Source organism: Nothobranchius furzeri, chromosome 3 (assembly GCF_043380555.1).
Source record: "Nothobranchius furzeri strain GRZ-AD chromosome 3, NfurGRZ-RIMD1, whole genome shotgun sequence".
Classification (NCBI taxonomy): Eukaryota; Metazoa; Chordata; class Actinopteri; order Cyprinodontiformes; family Nothobranchiidae; genus Nothobranchius; species Nothobranchius furzeri.
The window spans coordinates 56,480,791-56,497,028 of NC_091743.1; the positions used below are offsets into that span (position 1 = coordinate 56,480,791).

The 16,238-nt window shown below is 46.1% G+C and overlaps 1 protein-coding gene across 1 annotated transcript in view; it reads right to left on the reverse strand.

The window, feature by feature from the left end:
* The window catches only part of prickle2b (prickle homolog 2b), a 136,774-nt gene extending 121,419 nt beyond the window's left edge, over positions 1-15,355 (reverse strand). The window contains exons 1-2 of the mRNA XM_054751510.2: positions 15,249-15,355; positions 13,287-13,372 (exon numbers count right to left, since the gene is read on the reverse strand). Coding sequence (XP_054607485.2) covers positions 13,287-13,372; positions 15,249-15,290 — 128 coding nt within the window. The 5' untranslated portion in view covers positions 15,291-15,355. The remainder of the gene's footprint in view (positions 1-13,286; positions 13,373-15,248) is intronic.
* Positions 15,356-16,238: the final 883 nt, after the last annotated feature.

The following is a 16,238-nucleotide window of genomic DNA, read 5'->3' on the forward strand; positions in this document are numbered from 1 at the left end:
GTTCGTTCTCTTGCTAAAACACCAGTTAGCCAGCATGGAAGCCACTCCTCCCACCAGAGGAGTCGACGGCGCAGGAGCTCACCTCTGTACCTGTGGGAACAAAATCTCAAACAAAGACCCGCACAAGGTCTGCTCGAGCTGCCTCGGGCTGGAACACGCCCAGCTGACATTGGAAGTCCCCGGGTCATGTGAGAGCTGCGCTTGCTTCACCCTGAAGAGCCTTCGCCGGCGGCTAGCGCGCCAAGCTAGCCTGTCGGGGAAGGACCCTTGCCTGCCGGCCCCTGGGCCACCACCTGGGGACGCCAGCTAACATGTCCTCCCGGAGCGGGAACCGTGTGCCGAACTCAGCTGGGCCTCACAGCTCGAACCGGCCGGTCCGAGCCACCCCGTCGAGGACGTGTTGGAGTTGGACTACGGAGACGACGAGGACACCTCGGAACTCCTCATTTCAGAGGAGGACGAGGATGACGACGTTTTTCTCCCCATCGCTCAGGCCTCCATGCCTAGCTTTCCGTCCTCTCCCAGGGATGGAGCGGCTTCTCCGGCCGCCCACCTGGACATGCAGTCAGTCTGCCGACGCGCTGCGACCAGGCTCAACATCTCTTGGCCCATCGTGGTCACTGAGGCTGTCAGATCCCGCTACGAGGGAAAGAAGCATCCTCAGGCCACAAGGGCGGCAAAGCCTCTCCTTCCCGCCTTCCCGGAGCTTCTCCAAGAAGTGAGGTCCTCCTGGGACAAACACCCTTTCAGCCCCAGGTCTCCTGTCCAAGGAGCCTCCTCGCTGGACTTCGAGGGGATGGAGAAGGCTGGCATGCTTCGCATGCCGCCGATGGAACCGCTGGTTGCAGCACACCTGCACCCACGGCTCTCGGCAACTTCCTCCAGGCCTCCCGCTCTCCCTGCGAAGGAGGACCGCTTCCAGTCGGCGCTGAACGAGAGGGCGTACAAGGCTGCCGCCATCTCGGTCCGAGCTTTGAACGTCTCCTCCATGCTCTCGGCGTACCAAGCCGAGCTCTGTGAGGACATGAATACGAAGCTGGACCTGGAGGTGTGGGAGGAAATCACCGTACTGACCGACATCTGCCTGCGTGTGCAGCGCTGCGCGGTCCAGGCTACGGCTAAAGCTATGGGCATGATGGTGCTTCAAGAACGTGCACGATGGCTGAACCTCACCAACCTCTCTGATAGAGAGAAGGAGGACATTTTGGACATGCCAATCGTGCCTGAAGGCATTTTTGGCTCTGCCCTGGCATCAATGCAGCAACGGTGTGAGGCCAAAAAGAAAGAGGATGAAGCCCTTCATCTCTGCCTTCCCCGTAATCCCTCACCGGCGCTGCCGGCTCGGCCGAACCTTCCTCAGGCAGCTGCCAGAGCCCAGCCTCAGTTCCAGATCCCAAAGCGCCCGAAGCCTCAAGCTGTCCAACCAGCTCCTTCGGGCTCAGCGCTTCGACCAGTTTGGCCTCAGAGATCCGGCAACCAAGCCGCTCCGCCGTCGGGACAACCCACCCGACCCGGCGGTCAGCAGGTGAGGAAGAAGAAGAGGGCAGCCTGACGGAGTTCTTTCCCTCCCGACGCTGCAGCTGGCAGTTCCCCGTTCGCCAGCTCCTCCTGTTCGATGTTGCCATGGTGCCTTCTCCCCCCCTCACGGAACCCCTCCGGCAGAGTCCCCGAGCGGTCCAGGGTGGGGCCAGGACATGCAGCCGGCTGTGCCGGCTCAAAACACACGTCACAAGCACTCACATTGTTTTTCACAAACATGTCACGCTCAAGGAGCATTAAAACGTTCGCTGACGCATCCAGACGAAATGTCAAGGGCGCAGCAAAAATCAATAAAAATGTTACCCATGAGCGGAACCAGGCGGGGGCGGCCCCTGGCGGACTTACCCGCCAGCCACGGGTCGTCCCCGTACGCCTGGGCCGTCAAAGCACAAAGCCCCCGCGCATGCGCAGTGGTTGCCACGAGCACCGCTGCCCCACAACCTCTGGAGGGAGCTGTTGCTCCGTGTGTCACGGCTGTGTCACCGCTCTCCACTCACATGGAGGAATGGACAGCGGTTTCTGCTTCACGTTGGGTGCTGAGAACTATTTCGAGAGGTTACAGGCTCCAATTCGCCTCAGTTCCTCCTTGATTCTCCGGCGTAGTGTTCTCCCACGCCCAGGGGACGTCAGCTCACATCCTTCAGGGAGAATTCTCCTCCCTGCTGAAGAAGGGAGCGATATGCATTGTGCCTCCCGTTCGGTCTCAGAGCGGTTTCTACTCCAGGTACTTCCTGGTCCCGAAACGGGGAGGGACCGGGATTCGCCCGATCCTGGATCTGAGGGCCCTGAACCGATGCCTCAGAAAGTACAGATTCAAAATGCTCACTCTCTCATCCCTTTTGCGTCTGATTCACCAGAACGACTGGTTCACCTCAATCGACCTGAGGGACGCATACTTTCATATTCCCGTGTACCCTCCACACAGGAAATTTCTGAGGTTTGCCTTTCAGCGAGTGTGTTACGAATACACCGTGCTCCCATTCGGCCTCTCGCTGAGCCCGAGGGTGTTTGCCAGGTGTACGGAGGCGGCGATCGCCCCTCTGAGAGGGAGGGGCATTCGGCTGGCCACGTATTTAGACGACTGGCTCCTGCTGGCACGATCCAGAGAGGAGGCAGCGTCAAACACGCTGGTTGTGATCCATCACTTGTGTGGTCTGGGTTTCAGAATAAACTGGCAGAAAAGCGCTTTACTCCCCTCCCAGAAAATAACCTTTCTAGGTCTGAATCTGGACTCAGGGGCGTTCACGGCTCGTCTCTCGACACCGCGCGTGAACGCGCTCTCGCTCTGCCTGGCGCGCTTCCGCCTACACAGTTCGGTGTGGTTCGCGTTATGCCTCAGGCTTGTGGGTCTCATGGCGTCGGCTATTTCAGTGGTACCACTCGGCCGTCTACACATGAGAAATTTTCAAAGCTGGGTGGCTTCTCTGGGTCTCTCTCCAGTGCGCCACAGAGCGTGCAGGGTGACGGTCTCTGCAGCGTGCGTCGCGGCGCTCCGCTGTTGGCATCACCCCTCCCTCTTGGCACAGGGGGTGCCTTTGGGGTTGGTTCTCGTGAGGAAAGTGGTTACGACAGATGCGAGCCCGTCAGGTTGGGGGCGGCTCCTGGATGGTCGCTCTGTTAGGGGTGTGTGGAGCAGAGAGCTCTGGGGGACACACATAAATTATCTGGAACTCCTCGCGGTCTTTCTGGCCCTGAGGCGCTTCCTGCCTTTTCTCTCCGGCCATCATGTCCTAGTGAGAACAGACAACACCATGACTGTGGCTTATATAAACCGCCAGGGGGGGCTGCGCTCCATGCGGTTACACACGCTGGCACGCAGACTGATCCTATGGCGCAGCAGGCATCTCCTCTCAATCAGAGTCACCCATGTCCCAGGTGTTCTGAATCGGGGGGCGGATCTGTTGTCCAGAGAGACACCCCTGTACGGGGATTGGAGCCTGCATCCAGCTGTGTTGGAACAGATTTGGATCCAGTTCGGCACAGCTGTAGTGGATCTTTCTGCCTCCAAGGAGAATGCTCAGTGTCCACTGTTTTTCTCCCTGCGCGACCGAGACGCTCCACTCGGCGTGGACGCGCTGGCGCACGACTGGCCACGGAGACTGCTTTACGCTTTTCCCCCAGTGGCCCTGATACCACCCACCTTGCTGAGGGTACGAACCCAGCGCCACACTCTCATTCTGGTGGCCCCATACTGGCCAGCCATGCATTGGGTGGCGGACATTTTCCAACTCCTGGAGGGCCAACCTTGGAAACTGCCGCTTCGCAGGGACCTGGTGTCCCAAGCGGGAGGCTCGATCTTCCACCCTCATCCAGAACGGCTGGCCCTGTGGGCCTGGCCCCTGAGGGGTGCGGGCTAGTGTCAGCAGAGCTGCCCCAGGCAGTCATTCGAACCATTCAGAATGCTAGGGCCCCCTCCACTAGGTCCCTATATGACTGTAAATGGAGGGTGTTTGAAGCCTGGTGTCAGGGTAGGGAGGTCTCACCCTTCCAATGCCCGGTGAACATCATTCTGTCTTTCCTGCAAGACTTGTTGGATGGGAAGAAGGCTTTCTCCACCATTAAAGTGTACCTAGCAGCCATTTCCGCCCGACACTTGGCTTTTGGGAAGAAATTGGCAGGTCAACACCCCCTGGTGTGTAGCTTCATGAGGGGCGCGCGCAGGCTTCTCCCTGTGTCTCGACCCCTGGTGCCCTCATGGGATCTGTCCTTGGTGCTGTCGGCCCTCTCCGGGCCTCCATTTGAACCTATGGACAGCCTGGACCTTAAGATCCTGTCTCTTAAGGTGGTGCTACTCCTGGCTTTGGTATCTGCAAAGCGAGTTAGTGACTTACAGGCTCTCTCTGTGCACCCATCCTGCATCCAGTTTGCACCAGGTGACATGAAGGTGTCCTTGAAGCCCAACCCTGCCTTTGTGCCTAAGGTAGTGGGCTCCTTTTCTCCTATTATCCTCACAGCTTTCTACCCACCACCCTTCTCCTCTCCTGAGGAGGAGCAGTGGCACAAGCTGTGTCCGATTCGCGCGCTCAAGGAGTATGTGAATCGGACGGAGAACCTTCGCAGGGGGGACCAGCTTTTTGTGTCATGGGGTGGGCCTCGTAAGGGGAAACCCGTCACAAAGCAGCAGCTTTCCCACTGGATTGTGGAGGCTATTTCTATGGCTTACTCCTGTCAGGGCATTCAGGCACCTGTTGGGCTCAGGGCCCATTCTACTAGGGGCCTGTCTGCCTCTTGGGCCCTTTTTCGGGGGCTGTCAATCCAGGAGATTTGTGCTGCAGCAAGTTGGGCTTCTCCACTTGCATTTGCACGCTTCTAGAAGCTTGATGTTTCGGTCCCTGCAATGACTCACACGATTGTGAGTGTGGGGTCTTTGGCGGGCCAAGACGTATCCCTGTAGGTTGGTGATCACTGGATAAGCTGTCTGGCAATACGGGAGTCTCCATATCCCATAGTGAGACATCGAAACGAATGTTAAGAAAGAGAACTTTAGGTTACTGTCGTAACCCCGGTTCTCTGAGTAACATGAGTGAGATGTCTCACCAGACAACCCTTCTTGCTGGGCGAAGCGAGAAGAGGTGTTTATCTTGAATGGTGCGTGCGTTGGGACGCTTGCTACTTATAGTAGCAGGTGACGCGTACGTCACGGTCACTGGCCAATCAGGATTGGCGTATTGAGATAAGTGCTTCTGAGGAATCCGCGGAGTGGCGTATCCCATAGTGAGACATCTCACTCATGTTACTCAGAGAACCGGGGTTACGACAGTAACCTAAAGTTTCAAGGCAAGGTAGAGTGTGAAACTTTTACTTTTGTTCTAAAATGTGTATCTTTGCTTAAAAAAATCAAACAACAAAATCAGTAACATGTTAGGCCCAGATACATTCTGGCCATAAAAGAGCATTTTTTTGAAAATTGTTTGCACATCCAACAAAAAGACAGACTGGAATTTGTCTAATCATTAAAACCCCTCTGGGCTCTCATAATGATTCAGGTTGCATCACTTTTATTAAATTAATGTCTCAACAATGTTATAATGCTATGTGGAATTAATGTGCTGAGGTGTCAGAATACTATTCTTCTCTGTCCCTGACTAGTTAAACAACATGAACACAGTCTATAAGCTTCTATTCCCTAGAGGAGCTGACGCTTTAGCTCTACCAATAAATCCTGAGGGTGACCATTAGCAGAGGTAGCATCAGGGTTATCCTCTTAGGGTGATGACAAAAGACTATTGAAGAAACAAAAAAAAAATCCAGAGATTACTGTTAAAAATAATGCTTATTATGTAGCTTGTATGAAGAAAAAAATTTGAAACACACACACGCACATACACATGTCCATTTGTACACTGATTTAAGAGAGTGAAACACAATTGTGTGTACTACCATAGCTCATCCAAATGGTTTGATTTAGCCTTTATTTATGTAGGATTAGAATAAATATTACCCTCAGATTACAGCAAAGTACACAAAGGCAAAAATCAGCTGCGTAGGGAGGGGAGAATTAGATAAATAACAAGTATGCATGATTTCTCTGTTGGTGTTTTTTGTCAGGGGTCTTTATTCAATATTAAACAGCAAAAGCAAAACCTCTTGAGTCAATTTGCTACTTATCCAAACCAATAATCAGAAGGGATGCTGGATCAATAAAGCAATCAAATAATTTAACACGGTGTGCAATGAAGACAAATGAGGTTTTGGGTTCCCCTGGGATTGTGAGTCCATTATAACATTCCAGTTTATGGTAAAAGCAAGATAGGATATCTGTACAATACTGCCTTCTATTGGCTGCTGACAGCACAGAGCAAAACACCTTGTCCTCACTTCCCACGTTTACCACTGGGATAATGTTTCAAAACCAAAAATCCAAACTGGTACTGGTGCACAGGCATTGGTGTTAGCACAACATTCATCTGTGCTTATTTCATTTATTTTTTTTATTGCACACTCATCCCAAAAGAGAACAGCTGTCTGGTCAGAGAGGGGAAATGGAGGATGGGGGGGGGGGGGGGGGGGGGGGGGTCAAGGAAAGCTTTGAAGTGGTGCAGCAAATTAACCGTGTGAGTCTGTGAGATAAAAGAGCTGATGGATGGATGATCATGCATGAATGAAAGGATGGATGGATGGATGGATGGATGGATGGATGGATGGATGGATGGATAATAAAAGACAGATGGATGGATGGATAATAAATGGATGGATGGATGGATGATTACTGACAGATGGATGATGGATTGATGGATAATCATGCATGATGGATGGATGATAGATGATGGAGGGATGGATGGATGGATGGATGGATGCATGGATGGATGGGTGATAAATGACAGAGGGATGGATGGATGATAAATGACAGATAGATGGATGGATGGATGGATGGATGGATGGATGGATGGATGGATGATTAAAGACGAATGGATGGATGGATGGATGGATGTGTGGGTGGGTGGATGGATGGATAATAAAAGACAAATGGATGGATGGATGATAAATGGATGGATGGATGGATGATAAATGACAGATGGATGATGGATGGATGGATGGATAATCATGCATGATGGATGGATGGAGGGATAGATGATGGATGGATGGATGGATGGATGGATGGATGGGTGGGTGATAAATGACAGATGGATGGATGGATGATAAGTGACAGATGGATGGATGGATGGATGGATGGATGGATGGATGATTAAAGACAGATGGATGGATGGATGGATGGATGAATGGATGGATGGTAAATGGAAAAATGGATGGACGGATGGATGGATAGATGGATGGATAATCATGCATGATGGATGGATAATAGATGATGGATGGATGGAGGGATAGATGATGGATGGATGGATGGATGGATGGATGGATGGATGGATGGATGGGTGATAAATGACAGATGGATGGATGGATGGATGGATGGAAGGATGGAAGGATGGATGGATGGATGATAAAAGACAGATGGATGGATGGATGGTAAATGGATAAATGGATGGATGAATGGATGGATGATGGATGGATAGAATGATGGATGGATGGATGGATGGATGATAGATGGTGGATGGATGGATGGATGGATGGATGGATGATAGAAGATGGATGAATGGATTAATGATAGTTGATGAATGGATGGATGGATGGATGGGTGAATGATAGATGATGGATGGATGGAAGTATGGATGATAAAAGACAGATGGATGGATGGATGGATGATAGATGATGGATGAATGGATTAATGATAGTTGATGAATGGATGGATGGATGATAGATGATGGATGGAAGGATTATAAATGACAGATGGATGGATAAAATAAAGCAGACCATTATAACATATAATAAAATATAAACTTTTTATTCTTGTGAAGCTTGTTTTATTTAATCTGTTTTATGCTAATCTGTCCATCCCTTTCACTTTTATCATTATTGAGTCTGTTTATTATTTTAAAACAAAAAATAATAATTTGGTAAAGGCCTTTTTAATTCAATTGACTCCCTTTAAAATAAAATCTTTAAAACATGGCTTTCGCCGTTCACGAAAGTCAGTTAGACCAATGAAACATTCTGATGATATTCATGGTCCCCAGAGGATTAAGTCTAATGATGTATTTGATCTCTTTTCCCTTTGAGTTGGACTTTAGAAATCCAAAGAGTCGTATATTTAATTTCCCTTTAGGCTTAATTAAGTTTCCATATATGGCTAAACTAGGTCAAAGTTTTTACTTGTTTTATTTTATTTTATTTTTTCCATTTGGTTGCTTGGTTAGAATTTACTACTTTTGCAGATGATATTTTTACTACTTTTGGGAATCTGCAGACTTTATAGCTCTGGCAGGAGACAGCATTTAAATTTTATGAAGATATGGTGAGATTATTGCAATTATTTGGAAATCAAAGCATTCTAGGGTGAAAATAGGTCTTTACTTATGACATTTATATCATTAAAACTTTGAACAGACTTTTACCAAACACTGGACTTTATCCAGGAGGACACTTTTTTTTCTCTAATGCTAATAAATTCAGCACTTGTCCTTGTAAGTCTTACAAATTCAGACTTTTAGGTGAACATTAAACTACCGGTAAGCATTTCCAAATAAAAATCAAGAATTTTACATTTAGTGGAGCACACTGCTCCCATCAGGAGGAGGATAAAACAGCAGGATGCTGAGAGATTTCAGAGTGGACTGAAAGAGAGAAATAAATGACTACAGGAAGCAGAAGAGTGAAATATGTTTGCAAATTTATATATATATATATATATATATATATATATATATATATATATGTGTGTGTGTGTGTGTGTGTGTGTGTGTGTGTGTGTGTGTGTGTGTGAACATTGTGTGTTGTATGATAATCAAGAACCTCCCAGGTAAATGTCAGGATGACATGAATGAACAGTTTAATAGGAGGAGGAATTGCAGGCCTCTGCTCAGTAAATATTAAATCTCTGCACATCTGACAGCCTCAAGCCAGCCTCTCTTTATTCTCAGCGACAGTTCAAAGGAAGCTAACTGCACCAAACCTTCATTAAAAGGCATGGATCAGCACCGAGGCTAAAATCTAGGTGAATTATTATCACCGGGGCACAAGTCAGGTAGAAATGTAGCTGTGAGAGGGAGCGGCTGCTCAAGGCTGCAGCTTAAATAAGAAAGGAAACAGGTTTTATTCTTAAGCTGTTTTCTGGATGTTTGTAATGAACACATCATGTCACATTTTTTTCTGCAGAAGGTTTACTCCAGTTTTGCACTTACACAAACAACACTTCACAAAAAAGGAGTTCCTTCTGGACATTTGTGACTGTTTCAGACTGCTAATGTCTGACTAAACTGATTCAGTAGCTGCCATCGTTGCTAAATGACTTCGAGGTACCAAAACAGGCTGCTTTCAGATTTCATTTGAACCTGTGTGTGTGTGTGTGTGTGTGTGTGTGTGTGTGTGTGTGTGTGTGTGTGTCACATTCTATCAGTCTCGATCCAAATGCATGAGCACCTTCTCCAGATGACCTTGATGAAAGTGGATGAAGGTAAAGCTAAATTCCAGGAGCTGCCAGAGAAAATGACTCTGAAACACACAGCTGTTGCACTTCATCAGTCTGTGCATTAAATAGAACAATCTGGATATGATCAGGTAAAAGATCTGTTGAAAACAATTCAAACCAACACAACAACAAGCCAGGCAGTAACTTCTCTAAAAGACCACAGGAGGTCCTGGATCTTTTCTGAGACCTTTAAAAGTTGGAAGACATGGAGTCGCTGGGTTAAAATGAACATCTGAGAGAATAAACAAGAGCACATTCTTAAGTGTGGTGATTTGGTATTATCTATCAAAATGTGTTTTTATCTGTAATTTAAAACATAAATCATTTAACCAACAGATGTCATAAATTATCTGAACAAATCACACATTGAGTGAAATATTTGATTACTATTGTGCTTTTGTAAAAAAAAACATAAAGAATTCCCAGTCTGAAAGTAACAGAAGATTCTGATTGATCGGTGAAAAAGAAAAGACATAAATTACACTTAATGGAAGTAACGTTTTATCTGTTTGAAGCATTTTGTAAAAAATCTTTATCAGTGTCTAAAGTGACCAAATCTTTTGGATTTCCAAAATCCAATCTAACCTACAGAAAACTCCCCTGAACTAGTAATAAGTGTAACATAAACCTCTCCAGTCTACAAACCATATTGGTTCATTTGAACTAATGAGCAGCAGTTACAGAAACCCAACACTTCCCATGGTCTACTGTTACACGCCCAGAACCCACCTGGTGGTTGGTGACACCACCTGTTGTGTTTTAGAACCCATCCGGACACAAACCAGATCTGCTGGGGGAACACAACAGGTCTTTTTTCTGCAGGCGAAGCTGAATCAAAACCAGACGAGACGCCTTATCTCTTCAAATACTGATCTAAATTCAAATACCGAGTTTAAAAGTTGCATCCTGACCCACAGGTACCCCCACTTGTGTTACGGTTATCTCCTGCATCCAAACACCCCGAGAAAGGGAGAGATCAAAAGGAGTCGGAACTTGTTTTCATCCAGAAGGAAGCTTATCATCTCCATGCCATTACACCAATAAATCACTTGAGTTTTTATTGTCTGGCTCTGACCACCAATGGCTCCTTTCCCCCAGCTCTTCTCTTCATTTTCCACTGCAGCAGCCAGAGCCCATTCACACGCCAGGGCGCCCCTGACAGTTTACTTTGGCAGGCGGTCTTGTTAGCAAAGTGAATAGCAGGGCCGTCCTGTGTTATGCAGATCAAACTGGGTTACGGAGGGGACAGACGTCAGAGAACCATTCACAGCAGAGTTAAAACTCAACCTCGGTGCCTCTTAGCACCATCTCTCCTCCGTCGCATTGTTGTTTTCTCCCTGGCTACTCTACACCCTCTCAGTCCTGCTCTTAGATGGCTAAAGTTTCGGCTCATACCCGACTGCAAACAAGGATGGGCTTTGTGGAGTTCCAGTCAGCGCTGCAGGCAATACCTGAAACAAGAGGACTGCCTTCATTTAAGTTTTATATTTTACTTCTGGACAGGGGAAATGAAGGGTTGGATTTACCTGTATACATCAGCGTGATTCATGTCTGTACTGGCCCGGGTTTACCAAGCAGGTCAAGTGCAACTTTCATAGTGACCAATACACGAGGTGCAGCGTTAACCATTCTGGCATGTTGCAGAAAACAAATATGCGAGCTCCCTGATCAAATATCGTGGTGGCACTCAAGGCTCATGTTAATATGCCTGGTAATGAGCCTCATTAGCACCAGGAAAATCAATTGAGCCGAAGGCAAACATTAATAATTCAGCAGGAGCTTGTTGTGCAGGGAGGAACTATCCGTTCTGAGCAGCCAACTCAGCTTACACACGGACAAAGACACACACACACACACACACACACACAAGTAGAAGGAACTCCTCATACCTGCACAATTAAAACTCACACAACAACAAGCTAGGCAGTAACTTCTCTAAAACACCACAGGAGGTCCTGGATATTTTCTGAGACCTTTAAAAGTTGGCAGACATGGAGTCTTTGGGTTAAAATGAACATCTGAGAGAGGCAACAAGAGCACATTCTTGAGGGTGGTGTTTTGGTAGGCTGGGGTGATCCTAAAAGCACAACACCATTCTGGCTCCTCTTTATTCACCATGAATGGGAAATGCCTCAACACACTCAGTAGACTCAGAAGAAAAGACCAATCTGAAGCAGATTGTAGTGCTTAGAGAGGAAAGGGTAAATAACAAAAACAAGAAAGATAGAAAACAATCTTTTACATAGCACTTCTCGAGATAAAAAGTGAGAGAGAGAGAGAACGTGAATTAGAAAGAGGGAAATCAGTGGATCTCGGGATAGGCGGAATCAGAACCAACTTTAATGTCAATGCCCCAGCATCCTGAAGCATAGAAATGTGTCTCTGCAGTACAGGGCGCTGTAGGAAAGGGTAGAAAGAGCAGAATAAGGAGGGTGGTGAAGAAGTCATACCAAAGCCAGCCTGAACAAGTGAGTCTTCAGCTGCTTTTTAAAGGAGACCACTGAGTCCACTGATCTCAGGCTCAGGGGGAGAGAGTTCCAGAGTCTGGGGGCCACAGCAGCAAATGATCCTTTGGTCTTTAGCCTGGTGCGCTGCACAACCAGTAGGCTTTGGTCACTGGACCTCAGGGACCTGCTGGGGGCGTGAGCGGATGGATGGAGAAATAACCGGCTGCTTCCACTTCAACTTTAGGACAAACTACCAGAGTCCCAAAATGAAAAACACCACTTGATGTCAAGTACAACAAAAGACGTTTGGGCCTAGAAAATGGCGACTAGTTTAAACACGTTGGGATGTTTTTCACCACAAACGTCCACATTCCTCTCCCTGCTGCTGGGCTAGGAGCATGAACTCCTCTAAAGGAACGGACAGCAGTCGTCTCCTGACAGCAGTGGAGGGTGGACAAAAATCCAGACAAATCCAGCTTCTACAAGGAGATGGGATACTAGGAGCTAGAGCTCACAAATGATGTTTTTCCACACTTAATCCATTTATTCTGTTACACTGTTTATTCTGCTTTAACTTTTGATCTGAACAGCATGAGCAATTCCCTTTTACCTGCAGTGTGTTTCATATGAACACCAGTTACAGGCTGTGCAGAAGGTGTGGATCAGGGAAGTCTTTATGCGTCTTACATCATGCAATCCTTTTTATTTGACTTTGTTAAACATTGTGCACATTAAAATGTCCACCTCCCTGTTTTCAATCTCAAAGTCATTAAAATATCCCTTAACATTCTGTGTAATAAGCTCAGAGAGTCTGCGTTTTTTCCTAAGAGTAATTAAAGAAAAACTGTTGTAGGGTCTTTCAGTTTCTGCCCGCTGTGTTTTAAGCTTGTTGAAGGAGAAAGGGCTTCCTTTTATTGTGAAACAGCAAAGACAGCCATTAAAAAAGCTGCATTCCTGAGCACCCTTGGAAGTGTTTACTTTGGGGTGAAGGTGACTGGATAAACTTTAAGATTCAGCCTCCTTCTTCGTGGAGAAAGGATTCCATCCAAAGCAGCATGCCTAAGAAGGTTCTTCCTGACCACTTGAGTTAAAAGGTGAAACCCAAAGAGAAACTTTTGCATCAGCTTAACCAGCTGGTCACATGTCACCACCGCAGTGATGCACACTCCTCCTGGTTTAGGCTCTCTCTGTGTCACACATGTTGAATGAAACACTTTAAACTGGCTCGGCATGTGATGCTTTCCTTACAGCCTGATAGCATCAGTGTGATTGTGTACCTCCATTTGTGCAGGAAAAAGCCCGGGCACTGGTCTCTACAGGTGATACAGGGCTGTCCTCTCTGTGGCTCATCTGACAAGTTCATCTTGGAATGAGAAGAAAAAGATGAGGAGGACAGTGAAAGTTTGCAGAAGACAACAGACTCAGTTTGAGCTTTACAAGACCTGTTTTCATGTTTTATTTATCTTCTTTTGTCTTGTTCTGAAATGTTGCATCATCTTAACATTTGAAGAATTCCAACAAGTGTGCAAAACTACCTTCTTACAGAAATTGGGTACTAATATTTAAAATGTTTGTTGGATTTGGAGTTAAATTGCTCTCCATATAAGAACATAATCAAGCTTACAAGCTATGCGATTGAATGCATTTGAAAAACCTTTTATTTATTTTTTTTTTTTTTAGAAAACTACAACCAACGTTGACAAATTCTGGTACTGAAATGGCAGGAAGCAAACAACAATTTATACTAATCATTAGTGTATTCTGCTGTAGAAGGCACATGCACTTTATGCAAAAAAAATTGAAAGGGAAAATGACCAAAATTACACTTTGTCAACAGTTTCAGGGACATCTCTGCATTAGGGGCCAGTGGGGCCGGGCCCCACCAGTTGGTGCTGTGGAGCCCAATTCTTGCTTAAAATATTCAGTGGAACAGAATGGTTTGTTTTAGAGTAATATTGTATAAAAATAATCCTGGCACCAAGATAATTCTCTTAAAAACATGTTGTGCTTATTAGGGATGTGCATAGTTGAACACCATCAAGGTTTTAACCGGTTCCAATTAAGTTACATGCTTAATGACGCACACGGATCTCGACACATTTCCATATATTGGTCCACAACTCTATAAGACTGTGTCAGCAAAGGCTCAGAATATTCTTTGATTAGCATTCAGAGATGCTAGAACATTTTCCTGTTTTTTTCTATATTACTCACCTTAAATTTGAAGCTACTGACCCATAGTCTATTTTTATCCTATTTACTTCTCAAAGAAGTAGTTGTAAGATCTCACGCAACTTTTAGTTTATGAATGTTGTACTGAGAGTGGGACGTTGGTTGTGCGTCAGAATTATATTAAGAGTAGACGAAAAAAGCGTTTGTATTGTTTATAGAGCGGAGGCAAGAAAAGTTAGAGATGAAACCAGGGGGCTTTAACTAATATTATTAAAGGGTAATGTTGGCAACAGGGAGAGGAGACCATCACGGTCGGACCAGGGGAGGAGGAGGGGTAAGAGGCGCGCCGGTGCTCTGTCAGAACACCGGCTGACTGGAGGTTGCTCGGCTAGAAAGATTCCTTTAGTTGGGGATTGCTGGATTAAACTTTTGGGATTATTGGACTTTAACTGAGGAGTTATAGAAAGGTTTCTCAAGATGAAAGATCAACATTCAAGAAATGAACAATAGTGGTGGGTGACGCTTTAAATGTAATGCTGTGTTTACTCGCTTTTGCTACTTTACGTGGTTCATTAAACACACACACACACACACACACACACACACACACACACACACACACACACACATGTTCATGCACACGCTACTGTGTACATGTACTATTGCACGTGGGGGTGCGTGTATGTGCTGTTGAGTTGATGTGCCCCACCTTCCTTATCATGCCAGAGATGTCATTGATCAGGTTTACATCATTTTTTTGTCAGCGTTACAAAAAGCCACTTTAAAATTGCTAAATGGCCACATGTGGCCCCTGAGCCACAGATTGTGGACCCCTTATGGACATGCATAAGAAAATGTCAACAGAGCACACATCGGGCATGTCAAGTTGTTCTAATGTTGTATTATTTGATTCAAAAATAAATTCTAAAAAAGTCATCCTAGATTAGCTGTTGCTGACTCAAATACCTTATCCCTTATCTCCATGGAAACGGGACGCACACAGAAAAGCTGCATCACGCACAGAAATGAAAAATCCAACTTTACCAAACTTTATTTTGCCTACCTACCGACTTCCTGCAGTCTCTCCTCATGGAGCTGCGACTCAGCATGACCGACTGACCCCAGACCAGTTCAGATGTCTGTCTTACTTCCTAGGAGAAGTGCGTGAGGAAGAAACCAGAACGCGCTCCCGTCCCAGCATTAATGCAAGGGGCTGGGTTGCTCCGGTTGGCAGCTCCACCTTCTGTGTCCTCAAAGCCAATGGGAAGCTGCTGAGCATGTGCTCATAAAGGATGAACTGTTATTTAGAGATCTAGAGGTGAATTACAGAGCGGATGAGATCCAGTCGCATTATTAGACAAAAAATGCTTCATTCTGCTTCAAACATATAAAAGTCCTCATGCTGTAGGGTAAAATATTTTTAAATGGCAATTTTTTTAAATTTTGTTTCCATTGTATGTGTTTGTCAAATGAAATAGTATTTTTTTACATTCAATAAATAAAGGTTAATACCAATGTATTGCATTGCTGTACAGTTTTGGCCAATTTCTTTTATCTCAGATGACCAGAATTTTCTTTAAAAAAATTCTTAACTCGAAAATTATGAATGCAGAAGAAAAAAACTTTCACCTGGAAGAACTGTTGCTAATAGGGAGCGGCCCATTTATACTTCCAGACCACAAGTCTCCAAAAATAGAAAAAACAAATGCAAGTCAGTGGCAATACAAAAGTTATTTTCTCATCCTCTTTGATGTGCCATGGATTTCATGACGTTCACAGCATCTGTCTGCATTCCTTCGTGGGGGTTAGTTGTTAGCATCTCGAGGCTGCTCTGGCGTCAGATTCGGAAAACAAGACTATGTTTGGGTCAGGCTGAGATAATTTTCCTCTCTGCCTTCAGTCTTTACTGATAATTCCAGTCCTTCAGTGAAGCCAATTTTGGGTTTTTAAACTTGTCCATACCATCCGATGACCCTCTACGAGATGACATCCATTTTGCGCACTAATACCAGTATCACAGCTAGAACATTGCCCAGCTTATGATTCACCTCGAGTAG